The sequence below is a fragment of the Anarhichas minor genome, unplaced genomic scaffold (genome assembly GCF_050575085.1).
Source record: "Anarhichas minor isolate MPS153535 unplaced genomic scaffold, ASM5057508v1 ptg000014l, whole genome shotgun sequence".
NCBI lineage: Eukaryota > Metazoa > Chordata > Actinopteri > Perciformes > Anarhichadidae > Anarhichas > Anarhichas minor.
Window position 1 is genome coordinate 5,412,657 of NW_027466460.1, and position 13,382 is coordinate 5,426,038.

The 13,382-nt window shown below is 41.5% G+C and overlaps 1 protein-coding gene across 5 annotated transcripts; it reads right to left on the minus strand.

Annotated features, from left to right (window-relative positions):
- Positions 1-219: 219 nt before the first annotated feature.
- LOC142949503 (uncharacterized) lies at positions 220-12,305 on the minus strand. Of its 5 annotated transcripts, none has more exons than XM_076091181.1 (10): positions 11,980-12,305; positions 11,790-11,891; positions 10,366-10,958; positions 8,944-9,101; positions 7,564-7,823; positions 5,522-6,055; positions 5,248-5,391; positions 3,232-4,560; positions 1,499-1,574; positions 220-1,096 (listed from the first exon to the last, which is right to left on the minus strand). In XM_076091181.1, exons 6-9 carry the CDS (start codon positions 6,011-6,013, stop codon positions 1,500-1,502), a joined length of 2,040 nt encoding a protein of 679 aa, XP_075947296.1. In that variant the 5' UTR covers positions 6,014-6,055; positions 7,564-7,823; positions 8,944-9,101; positions 10,366-10,958; positions 11,790-11,891; positions 11,980-12,305; the 3' UTR covers positions 220-1,096; position 1,499. The 5 variants fall into 5 exon arrangements, with proteins under 5 accessions (XP_075947296.1, XP_075947295.1, XP_075947298.1 ...); XM_076091180.1 differs by having other exon boundaries at positions 9,945-10,958; XM_076091183.1 differs by having other exon boundaries at positions 7,564-7,608; positions 7,740-7,823; positions 8,944-10,958.
- Between the last annotated feature and the right edge of the window lie 1,077 nt (positions 12,306-13,382).

Sequence of the window (13,382 nt, forward strand, 5' to 3'; positions counted from 1 at the left end):
GTAATTTAAAGGCGCAGTTCACCCCAAAATCAAAAACACATATTCTTCCCATCAATAGATTTTTACTGTTAGTTGCCTTGTTTCGGAGATATCGGCTGTAGAAATGTCTGCCTTCTCTTGAATATAATGGGACTGTAGTGACCGTTGCTTCCCAATAAAAAAGTCACTACGGTTGCTGAAATGTTTGTTCTGACGCATGCCATAAATAACGAAGTCCAGTTTCCAATATAGGCATTTTATTTCTCACATAATCAGAGTTCCACCACTTTCTCTTCAGTTATCCATTTTCTCCATTAACCAATAAATCATAACATTTACATTCGTTAAATGTGCACGGTCAAAAACTGTTTGCTTCTGCCTATTAGCAACAACCTGTGTCCAAAGACCCCACTGATTATATTACCTGTGCTCTGATTTACACCGGCACTATGCCCCCATGTGGTGGGAGGTTGTACAAAAACAAAAACAACAAAATGGCTCTTTCAGGGACTATATGGCACTCGGCTTGTGGTGCTCAAAGCTCCAAAAGACACATTTGAAAAACTGAAATCACAATTTCTGGAAAGAGACATTGCCGCTGAGGTTGTTTTTGTTCGTTTTAGTGGATGACCTCGAAAGAGAACTGCACCGATTTAGTATCGACTACTAACTTTTTAAGACTTCACTTGGAAAAGCAATTTGAATGACCTGCACCTGACACTTTTAATATAAAAAATATATATTCATCAACAGATTAAGAAAGCCTGCAAAACATACTTTGTTTAATCAAATGTAGCCTATACAGCACCAAGAAAAAAAGGCCGTTTAAAAACAGAGTTACAAAGTAGTAATATTCACAGAAATGTGGAGCTGACACGGGTAATACCCGTCTCAGCCCAAATCGGCAATTAATGGCACAAAAATATTCTTTTGAGAAAGATAAAATATACTTGTTAGAGTTTGAGGATGATTCAGTACAAAACTGGAAATGACTAAACACTAAATGGCGCTGTAACACCATTAACTGCATGTGTAAATAATGAATGTTGAACATGATCCACATGGTCCGTCGGGGCTCACAGCAGGTTCAAATTATCCGTCATGACGATCCACACGTCTACAGAGAAAGGAGAAAAAAATGTAAAAGACGTGAGACCGAATGACAGTTACTCAATGCTGCTGACAAAGTTCCCTTTTTTCATTGTGCAGTTAATAAAGACTTAATTTCTAATGGACATTTAATTCTATATTATCACAATATAATTTAAGTGAGAAAGAAAGAGACATTCTGTGACGTTTTGTTGGTTGGAATTTGTTTTTATCCCTCAACTGGAGCATCATAACATAACTTAACGTATTTCATGTTAAATTGGTAGAATCATAAATAGGTACCGATGAATCATTGCAGAGGAAAAACATTGTATTTGATCAGTGCTTACGAAACAGAAGCAGTCCAAAGCGGGAACATTTATTCATTGATGAAGTCACACGCTGTAACGTCACACTGTGATTTACTTACTTCAACCAGTCTGAGGGGAGAGGGAGTTGGCTGGCTGTGTGACTTTCTGCTTCATCTTCTGGTTAAACGCTTCAAGCTTGAAATAAAAGCATAGAAGTGGTTGAACAATACAGAACATAATTCATGTTTTACATTGTTGTAGCAGTGCCGGCATATACAAGAACAGGATAAATGTGTAAAAAAAACAAAATGTCATACGTAGGTGCGGTACTCTATGAGAAAACATTAAATTCCCTTTCTGAAAATGTTGAGAAATCCTAAAGATTGATCAAGCATCTCAGAATCATTCTTAAGGAAAAACCCCTCCTGCCTCATAGTAGGACCTACCGTACACTGACATTCTGTGACATCGCCATTTTACAACACTTTTAGCAGCAAAGTTAAAAATATGATCACATGTTGTAGTTTTCGGACAGTTTCAATTTCAAATACCAACGGAAACATTTGATAAGCAGAAAACAGCACCACTCTTTTGCGTATAGGTTCTATATGTAGATATTATCTATGATAATATATTGTAGACAATAGATAACCGAGTGATTTAGGTTATGTATGCAATAACATGATGCCACGTTTTCTAAGTGGCTTTATCTAACATTATCAAATTAACCAAAAATACATCTGAGGCTATAACACTGGCAAGTGTTCATGATTTAAACAAATGTATACAATATAAACTTGTAGACTCAATCATTTGATGCAGCTCAGTAAAATACACTAGTCAGCTCTATCCATAGTTTTACATATATAAATATATATATAGTTTTACAATGCCAGTTATCCATTTTCTCCATCAGCGCTTCATTTTGCATGTATTGTGCATATTGCACACACAGCGATGGTTTTGCTTGGGAGTGTGGGCACATCGCCATTAGAAGCTTTCTTCATGATAATGGTCATAGAATGGAAAGTGAAAAATAGGCGTAATCATAGAAGCTAGTCTCTATTCAGACATGGTGTAATTTGAATACTATTTAATGAAATGAACATCTCTGATGAACACATTTAGGCCTACTTGCCCAGTAGCCTCTTCATATGCTGATAGTTTATTTACCATGCTGGTTATTCTAGTAATTTATTTAATATTACTGGGGGAAAATGGCTCAGCTTTCACCCGTTTCTGTGATTGCTGGACAGCCTGTATAAGTAGTGACGTTGCATTTATCCAGTTGCCAGATATCTTAGTGTTGTGATCACTTTTATTTCTGGTATTACAGCATTATTGCGATGGGTTGGAGAAGTGAGCGAACCTCGAATGAAATTCACCACAAACATTCTCCCTGCACGATGTCATCTGTGGCGTTTCATTAATTTACTGTTATTCAGCGTTTTAGAGAATATTTCTCCTACATCTGTGACTTTCCACCATTTTCTCTTTCTTCTTTGATTCTAAGATTTTTCTTAGCATTTTGTCACGAGGAGCAGCTCCTTGTACTAGGAAGCTTTATGAATACGCCCCCTCGTCCTAAAGATAGGAAAAACATTTACATCACTAAGAATCATTGGTGATTTCCTACTCTGAGACACTTGATAAATATGGGCCCTGATCCACAAATGAAATGCATCAATTGTTGTTCAGCTCATCATGGCCCAACTTTTCAGCAGATTTAAGTGAAATACTCCGTTGATATATCTTGATAACAAGCATACAGACGAACGGGACAAAACCTCCATTATCTAACTTCACAAAATTAGATGCATTAGGAAGCTGATAAAACCAACATTCCACCAACCTTTTTCCTCAAGTTCGCTTTAATTTCCTTGTCCGTTGGCGGTCGTTTTTCTTCCGACTGCTCGGCTTTAGTGTCATCTTCTTTAAGCTGTGGAGCCTCCACCTTCTCCACCATCTGGATTTCTCTCAGTTGTCGTTGTCTCTTCCATATATTGAATTGCGGCTGCTCAGTGCTGATGACCTGCAGGCAGCGACTGCCTGAAGCAGATCCAGTTTGGCCTTCACTCTTAGACAGATCTGGATTCACAAATAGGTTGATGTCAAAAGAGCCGCGCTGATGTGGGTAATCCACGTTAGGTGCCACTACAGAGCCAGGAAAGCGTTGGTAGGTGTTTTGTGGAATAGGACGCCCGCTAGTATAAAAGAAGGGAGGAATGGCACCCTGAGTAGGTGCCCAGTAAGAACTTAAATCAGCGCTGTTGATGCCACTGTGGTCGGCAGTGTACAGTGAGTCTTGGGGCAAACTGTTATCTGGCTGGGTATACGTATGGTTTTGTTGACACGGATGTTGATAAGAAGAGATTTCTTTGGGGTATTTTTCGCCTTCGTCCTTGTACCTCTGTTCTTCCTTGCTGTCCTCGTTACCGTCATGGCGTGTCAGTCCATCTCCCCTTCTGTCTCTCGAGCGGCTGTGTTCAGACCTTCGTCTCGGTTCTCTGCTGCGCGAGCGCCGACGGCGAGAGGGGCTTGGACTGTTGCTTCTAGAGCTTGATCTTGAGGAGGAGGAGCAGTTACTGTAATGTCTTTGAGAGCCCCTCTGCCGACTCTCCTGCTCTACTCTTGTGTCTTCATGCTTCTTCCCATACAGCCTCTCCTGAGTCCGGTCTGCTAATTTGCTCATCTCTTCCACTTCCAGGCTCAACCCCAGAGATTTAAGAATATTCTGGAGCTGTTCACGCTGCTCGTCCACCTTTGTTTTTTCTTCTTCTTTCTGCTTCACTGCGGAGGGAGACTTGGATCGACTCCGGTCATTCTTCTTCTCGTCATCATTAGGTGGGGAAAGTCTCTCACTGAGGGATCTCTCTTGACTGGGCGGGTCAGATTTCCTCTCTCCACAGCTGCCCGGCAGCGAGGCTCCACTATCCGATTGCTGGCTCTCTCTCCTGAGGGTTGGATCTGACTTGTTCTCTACGCCAGGAACAGGAATGTTGAGGAGCTCCTCACCCAAAGGAAGATCCACACTGTCATCGTTGACAATCCTACTGAGGAAGTCCATGTCCACTCCTTTGTTGAGAACGCTGAGGAAGCGCAGGAAACCCTCGTTGACGCTGTTCTCGTTGTCTGGTGAAGTAATGCTTGGGCTGGAAGGAGGTGGTGTGAGGTCAGGGACCTGGGACAAATCAGATTAACAGAAGTATTACTCTTTGTTAAAAACAATTCATGAAGACATAAACTAATTAAAACCAGACGATCAACTGCTGAAAGTTTGTATGTTTTTATCCACTTTCTTTCCAAGTTTCTTACCAAACAACAATTTTATACTGAAAGAACAATAATTAATCAAAACCTCCTATTGTAGCATCACTAAAATAAACAACCCAATAACTTTTTTTGATTTATAGAAGGCACCGTCTGTTAAGAAATCTTGATTTCAGTATGAGATTATTTATGACATCAAATATCATCCATTATTTTGGTCCTTTTGGACGGAAGGTATAGCTAGCACAAAAATTACAATTTGGGATTAAACCCTCCATCTCGTTTACATCATCAAGCTTACGGTGCCCTGGGAGGATGCAGTGGAGGAGGCCTAGGAGCGCAAGAAACTGAGATACGCTGAGCTTGCAGCCGACGCTCAACAACATGGCTGGAAAGCAATGGTCTGACTGGAGTTGAGGTAGGCTGCCGAGGGATCACAGCCACATCAACATCAAGGCTACTCTGGGAGATGCGAGTCTGAGGCAAGGCCCACCGACAAGCAGTCAAAAGGCTCCCTCTACCCCCTCTTTACCTAGGGGTTCACCAGGGTGCTTAATCAAACAGAAGACCAACCAAAATTGCAAATAACATTACAAACCTCGATGCTTGCTGGCAAAACAAATGGATCGCTACATCTCCGCTTCATTAGTGCCTTCACTCTGAGCTTCAGAGGATGGTCGTCCTGCAGCAGACCGTCTTTGCTCAGGCGGGATGAGTTCATTCTCTCTTTGGGTGAACGGACCTGAGAAAAAAAAAAAACGAGGCAATACAATAAACTATAATATTATCTGGAAAACAGCTGAAGCTGTAAACACTGATTCTCAAAGTAAAATAATGATCTAAAGCAGCAGATTGGTTACCTGATTACTCACCTTTGACAGACAGCTGGCAGGATGTTGTTGCTGTAAAATCAAATTCACCCTGTCTCTAAGAGTTGCACCGATGCATGATGCTGATTCATTGCAGGAAAAGTCTGGAGACGTTGTGCTCTTCACAAACGGTTCAACTGTTTTCAAGGCAATAGCAGCTTTCTTAAGTAGTATTTGCTCCTCTATCTCTCTCAGCTCTTTCCGCTTTCTTGCCAGCTCTGGATCCTCTTCATCCATTTCAAGGGCTTCTCCATCTGCGTCCTCAACTTCTGAGTCCTGAGTGTAAACGTTGTGCAGGGGAAGACTGAGTTCCTCCCATCCCATGCTGCTTTGAGTTTCATCAGCAGTCCGTCTTGCATATTTGCAGAAAGTGTGCCACTCCTCATTGGTGACTGAAGCATTCTCCATGCTGTTGTAGACATCATTCTGGTGATTTGGACTCAGACTTCTCTGGAATGAGCGAACAGCACCGTGATCCCAGTCGAGTGGATTCATCCTTCAGCCACTTTCTCTCACGGTGTATGCAGTCAGTGCACTCTGCAGAGTAGAAACAGTGTGCAGAGATCACTGTGGGATATTCACAACAGACCTGTGTGTGCATAAACCAAACTCTATGTAAGATGGTGTGATATAACAGGTAACGATAAGTTAAACACTGTGTTTAGATAGCTTAGGCTCGCAGCTAACAGATTGTTTACCTACTACTGCGACTCAAACTGCCCGTTCCTCTGTCCAATCGCGGACAAAGGGGTTGTTATTTTAGGGGGTGTTACTTCGAAAACGATGTTCTTGAAAAGCGAAATGTCAAAACTGACCTTTAGTAAGCTTCAGGAATAGGTAAGGACACTCGTTAGTGTTGAAAATTAGCTTGAAGTGAGGAAGAGTGGCTAAGAATGCTGTTACTGCTTCGGTGGTGTTGAAAAGTGGATGTTAACAGCGCCCCCTGCTGGAGGGAGTACCGACACCACAGTGATAACTCGGCTAATGAGTAAAGGCCATTTACAAGGTGTTATTGTTGTGCAACGACATGCAGTTTGTAGTCCAATTTTGCTACCTAAGAAAAACATTTAAAAAGTAGAAATAACATAAATGTAAAGGCTGAATTTAGGAGTCTAACAGCCTAAAGGAAAGAAGCTGCTCTGAAGTCTGGTGGTATCCCTGCTGATACTTCTGTATCTCTTGCCAGAAGGCAGCAGGGTGGACACGTTGTAGCTGAGGTGGGCAATGTCTTAATATCCTTTGGGCTCTTCGCTGGCCCCTCTTGACACCAATCGGTAGATGGGTACCATCATGTGCACATCCTATGCCAGTTTGTCATGTTTCCAGTCAGGATGCTGAAAAGGTGTACAGCCTAGCTGCGTAACCGATACCCTCCCCCACCTCCGCACGGAGCGCTGGGAGACGGCTTGTCCAATAACCTCTGACCTAGGTAACCGAACGCACCCCCCAAAATTACACGCGAGGCCGTCCTAGCCTGCTTAGAGGGGCGATAACCAGGATAACTAAATACCACTAGCCACCGTCGTATCACTTATTTCAGGCTAAAAACGTCGGTCTCCCCGACAGCCGGATATCAACGGATTTAGGTGTGTGTGTGTGTGCAATAGGTGTGGGAGGACTGGATGTACACCAGGGTGGACCCGCTCTCTTGAGTCACCCCTGGAGGAGGAACCCTGTGTTGTTGGGAACCTCGCTTGGTTGTTAAGTGCAGCTTCAAGACCCTGGCCCTAACACCCCTAACTTAACGTTCCTATTGCTTCTCAATACACAACCGCTAGCGTTTAAACATTATCATCAACACTGCAACATCACATGTGATACATCAGCAGAGCTTCAACATCAATTCTCATCAAAAGTCTAAGTCTACACAAATTGAAAAACAATTATCAATTTTCATAGCAGAGCTATGAAATCGGTCTGAGCCAACCGAGTTAGTAAATCACAACACTTATCTTATCCTTATGTTTTAACAGCAATAACATTTACATTCTATGTCTAATCTAAATTCTTACTGTCAGCCTATCGCAGGAGAAGAGCACTCTTACCTTTAGGCGACTACGGGAACCCCAACAGAGATGAGCAACACTGGACTTTGGTCGGAATGCACAAAATACAGACCGGTTTTATTTGGTTTTCACAAAAAGTAAAATATCGAATTACAAAAACTGAATATCGGAAAAGTTCTTACAAAATGTCAAATTCTCTAGAGCATGCACCTCACCGGAGTCATCAACTCGGTCTTCACGTAAGCCTCGTTCTCCTCTCCTCTCCATCCTTCATGTCCATATATGGTAGACAACAGGTCCTTCTCAGATCATTTAACGAAACAGTACAAGTATTCATTAACTTTTGACAGGCCTAATTTAAAGTTTAGACAACTTCCCCGTTAACCCCTCTTTTCTGAGGAAGGGGTGTAATGGGAACATGTGATATATGCTTCTGACCGCCTGCCCCCCTTCTTTATGACCTCGAGAACAAGTACTCATCGTATCTTCCCGTGTTCTATGCCTTAAGGATACAATGCACATTTTATGTGCCTGATGTTACCCAGATAGTTTATCCTATACTTCACTAATTTTACGGCCTGCCCGGTGTGGCGCAGGATGCTTCAATACATAGGCCCCATTGAACAGGGTGTCTCTCTGACTAACTAATTTAATTTTGCTTACACATATATTCAGCATTATAATTCTCACATGATTATATTTTGATAAAGGATATAAAGTCACACATTAAATCAAAATCATCCTTGAACCATCTCAACACAGTATGGGAATACAAGGAACGATGTAAGTGTCAGCCAGATGCTCAAACTCTATGATACCGTCATTACGTTCTTTCTTTGTCTTGTCTCTCGCCCCCCACAGGCTGAGAAGTGTCATTTAGAGTATCAGAGTTCATCTGCAGTTTGCACCAGCACTACAGCCTTCTCCTCGATACAAGTATTTGTTTAATCATAGTTACATTAAATCGACTAATCAACTGACGTATTCATTATTTTAACACCAAGATAGTTACTAGGGTGTAGCGTGTCTCGGACATTATTGGTGGATACCTCAACAATGCTTTCTATTGATCCTCTGTAAAAGCTAACAAGAATTGGAGCACAGGAGCTTTGCCGTCTTCAGTTTCCTTAAGAAATACAGCCATTTATGAGCTTTCTTGTTGTGTGATGACCATGTCATGTTGTTTGTGATGCTGATTCTCAGGAAGTTAAAACTATTCACTTGCTCCGCGTCAGCTCCATTCATGTAGAGAGGTGTGTGTTCTCATGTTCCTCTCACCAAAGTCTAAAATCATTAACATGTCCTATTCATCGTTTGTCTAGAATGGTATCTATACAAACTATGCGATAATATATGTAATGTATGGTGAACCTGCTTGGTATAGAAATGGATCAATTAAAATTAAACAATTTTCCAAACCATGCAGTGTTGTTTTCCAAGATCCTGATTGGTCCCACTCTGATGTTGCAGTCTTCTCAATAACTGAATGTATTGTGCTGCCTGCCATGGAGGGTCGTTTTAAATGTTGTACGTGACGGTCCCATCCAACGTTTCCTTCTTCTGAGAACTGCTTTTTTCTTCACAATATAGTCAACAAAAATTGGTGCAATTAAACATCTCTCAGCAATTTACTTACAATCATTGCATTTAATATTATGCTATTCAAATATTTACATAATTTTCTGCATGTGTATAAAAAGAGAAAAGAAAATAGCTTAACTAAGAGTACAGCACAGCACATTTTATAGATCATGTGTTGGCCAAAACCCTCTGAAGATCGAAATATCATGATGCCATTTCATGATAATTCTGACAAAAAGACTTCTGTTGACAAATATAACCTCAGCAAAAATTCTAATGTATCAAATCATGGCTTTAAAAACAAAATCAAGAAAACTAAATGTTCAGAGATCAATAAACACTTTTTTCCACAGTGGTTCTCGTTGGAGTGACATTGTGTTTCGGGTGTAAGAACAATAGGCGGGCAATGGACAGAGTTCCAGGTATGTCAATAAACCTGAGGCCTGTTTATTTCCTTGTCCGTGTTATGTATTGCCTTGTTTGTTGCTGTCGGACAGGATGCTTGCAGATGTTCAATATTCATTTCATCAATGGGTGTTTCGTGTTGTTTTTTTGGTGAACTCTGTGAAGGCCCAGCTGTTTATTTTATGAAGATATTTTACTATTCCCCAGAGAGAAAAGACAATTTGTTTTTGCTATATCAGTCAGATTTTTAACCTATGCAGTTGTCTTCATCCAGGCTGTTTGGTCTGTTTGGTTTTAATGACTTGCAAACAGCGGGGCCTTGACAGTGGTTTCCATTTTTCCGAGTGGTACAGTGCTGGGTCTATACCCGGGAAGTAAGAATAGGGATGACTCATGTGCTGTGTTTCAGCCAGTACTGCTGGAAAGATACTTACAGGTGGGACCTGGGGGGAGGGGAAGAAGGGAGGCATGGGAGGCCAGAAAAGCCTGGGTCCAAGGTGAGGCAAGTTAGGAGGAGGTGGGTATGGCAGCGATGAACAGTTTACTGGAGGGTACATCGGCATTACAGGTGTAGGAGATGGCTTTAAGAAAGTGTATGCCGAATTTTGAGGAAATGCAGCCGTGCTTTCCTTGGAGTAAGTTTCACATTCGTCACTCTCCTGTAAAGTGATACTGGTGCTATTCTGGCCATATTCAACACCCTCGTGCACCTGTACTTGGTGTACCTCGGCTACATCACTCTGAGTGCTATAGGAGTCTTTTTTCTTGTAATATTCCTGATTTAACGGGCTGGAACTAGATCTGCTGGATGATGATGATGATGATCTACTGTGTGGTCGTGGTGAAAACGCTTGCCTGGTATCTCTTTCCCTGCTTCCTCTACGATGGCGGTCACTTTCCTTCTTTCCATATAACCGCTCTTGGATCCGATTGGACATTTGGCCCAGTTCCTCGGATCCTAAATTCATGCCAATGGCCTGCAAAACATCCTGCATTTGCCTGTGCTTATGCTCATCTTCAGGTGTCTGTGTTGTCTTTTCTTCTTCTGCGGGAGATCTGGATCTACTGTTGGAGTAGCTTTGCTCTCCGTCTCTCTTTTGCAGAGACTTCTCATCAGACAGAGACCGCCCCTTTGGGCTGAAGGACCTGTGACGAAGCTGTGAAGAAGCCCGTCTCTGAAATCCTTCGCTCTCACTCCAGTGTCTGGTATTTTGGTGGCTTCCCTGTTGCCCTCCGGCATAACCGGGAGACCAGGGATGATCAGTATTCACGAAAGAAGATGTAGAACTCGGTGGATCGCCCACTTCTGTGGAGGTCTGAGTCACTATCTTGGTGAGCGTTTCGACGTTCACACCCTTGTTGAGCACATTGAGGAAGCGCTGGAAACCCATGAGGGACTTCTGCTCAGGAACAGCAGGACTTTGGTTGGTGACGTCACTCTCAAAAAACTGATGGGAAACACACAGAAGCAACCGCAGTTTATGGAAACACTATCTGCATTATTTATTTGACAAATAAATGTGTAGAATATGGAACTACCACCTATGAGAAACTAAAAACACACACACAAATCACTTTGACTATGTAATGATTTGACAGCTCAGGAACTGTCTCCAGTAGCTGGAGGACACAGTGATCCGGTTTGTAAAGACATTTACGGTGACGTCCTTCTCTTTGACACTCTACCATTAATATTTGGGGTATATTATGACCACACATCATGGTCTAACAATGACATATCCATCCTATCTTATGTGGAGATGCTACAAAAATCAAATACTGCAATTGTTTTTCAATCCTTCACTTAACTACGAAATCAGTTCCTACAGTGGAGGCATCAATAGTGGGAACACAAAAACATTCAACTTAAAGGCAGTGGCGGAAGAAGTATTCAGAACTTCTACTTAAGTTAAAGTAGTATCACCAGATAACCAATAGAGATGTTACAAGTAAAGGTCCTGCATTCAAGATTTTACTTGAGTAAAACGTACAAAAAGTATTAGCATCAAAATATACTTAAAAGTACCAAAAGTACTCATTATTTGGAAGGGGCCATTTCAGAATAACATGTATCATATTATTATATTATTTAATAAATGTGTTCATCACTTTATTTTTGCAGCTGGTAAAGGTGGACTTAGTTTTATTTACTGTATTTAATGCTGGGTAGCTTATTTATAAAGTGTGTGTGTGTTGAATGCATTATTATTATTATTATTATTTGTACCCCAAGTGAAATCCGGTGCACATGTCACTGAGGATAAAGGTAACAAACCCACCTGTCCACAAGATCCATTCAATGGAAACCTTGCTGTATTTTGAAGATGCTCCTCATGATCCGTAGAGGGGCTGTCATTCCTCTCTCTAGGTTTGACATAACTCTGTTTGACACAGAGGAACATTTTATTAAACTACATTAAAAATAAGCTTTCACCGTCCTTACAGTGACACTAATACATTGTGACTAACCTTAGAGCGATCTCGCGATCGCTTCCTCTCTTGTGAACAGTCTCGGCTCCTTTCACGACCCACTCTATCTTTGTAATATCCAGACGATTGTCTGTCATGTTGTTGCTTATAGGTGAACCCCTCATGCACATATTTGTGTCTGGAGTCTTGAGGTGTTTTCCTGTATTTGAAATCCTCTTCCTGTGGTAGCATTTGTTTAAAGTCGTTGGTCACGTGTGCACGTGAAAAACTGTCGGGTGACAGCCTGTTTGTATCATCCTCAGGCTCAAGCCTGTATCTGTTATCATCTCTATCATCCTCTGTAAACCTTTGCCTTTTCTTTTCAAAAGTACGCCAATCAGGGGAAGACATGAGTCTCCTCGCTGAGCTCTTTCTGCTCAAGTCTCTGTTAAATGAGTCTTTGCTGTACAGCATCCTAAGCGACTCACTGTACTCTATACTTCTGCGTGTCCTCTTTTTGCCTCTTTTTGCATTTCCACCATATTTCTGATAGGAATCCTGCGATACATCTCTGTGAGGTTCATGCCTTTCTTCCCGTCTGTGATCATAGTCGTCCCACAGCCTTGAACTTCTGTCGCTGTATTGCCGCCCGTGACTGTGCTCAGACCTGTTTGACTGCATAATCTCACAGCAACTCCAGCAGCGGAGTGGATGTCAATGCCTGCAGCGAAAAAAAGACAAAATGAAAAATAGCTTTGAAATCACGAATTAAAGAGTTCAGAAAGATTAATATGCCAAACCTAGATAATGCATATTGAATAATCACATAGAGGACCAACAGTATACGACTGAATCATACTTAATGTAGCTTTAAGTGACACCATAGCATGGATGTGCACACCCTAACTTGCTCTCGCCCATGCTTAGTCCAAAAACTCTCCGTCACACTTGCTCATGAAGGAATCCCTAAAAGTCATACAACATATTTAAGCACATATAACTATTATGCGATTCATAGAGGGGACCAAAAGTAAAATGTATCTTCAAATGTGGCAAGATGTTGAGAGGGGATGAAACATTGGTCGTTAACATCGTCAGCAGGTGTCAAATCATGAACGAACGCTAGTTAAAATGAGTAGATTTTCACTCCAGATTACAGAAACAACGATTGACTTCAACTACATGCGCATAATTCAGTACAATTATCCGCCGTCCAGTGTTGAAACATAAGATTTTAATGGAGAAGTTAGCCTCAGTAGCTTCAGATCTAACGTTAACATGAGCTTGGCTGGCTAGCTCTACTGGTTGTTAGCTAACTAGTAAATTAGGTAGCCTGCTACATAGTAGCAGAGTGTATCTTGCTTGCGTTAGTTAGCTTTTGCTAGTATATAAATAGGAAAAATCACAATTTATTATCATCAAAAAGGGAATTATTTCCATCTAGAATCAACACATTTACCCTC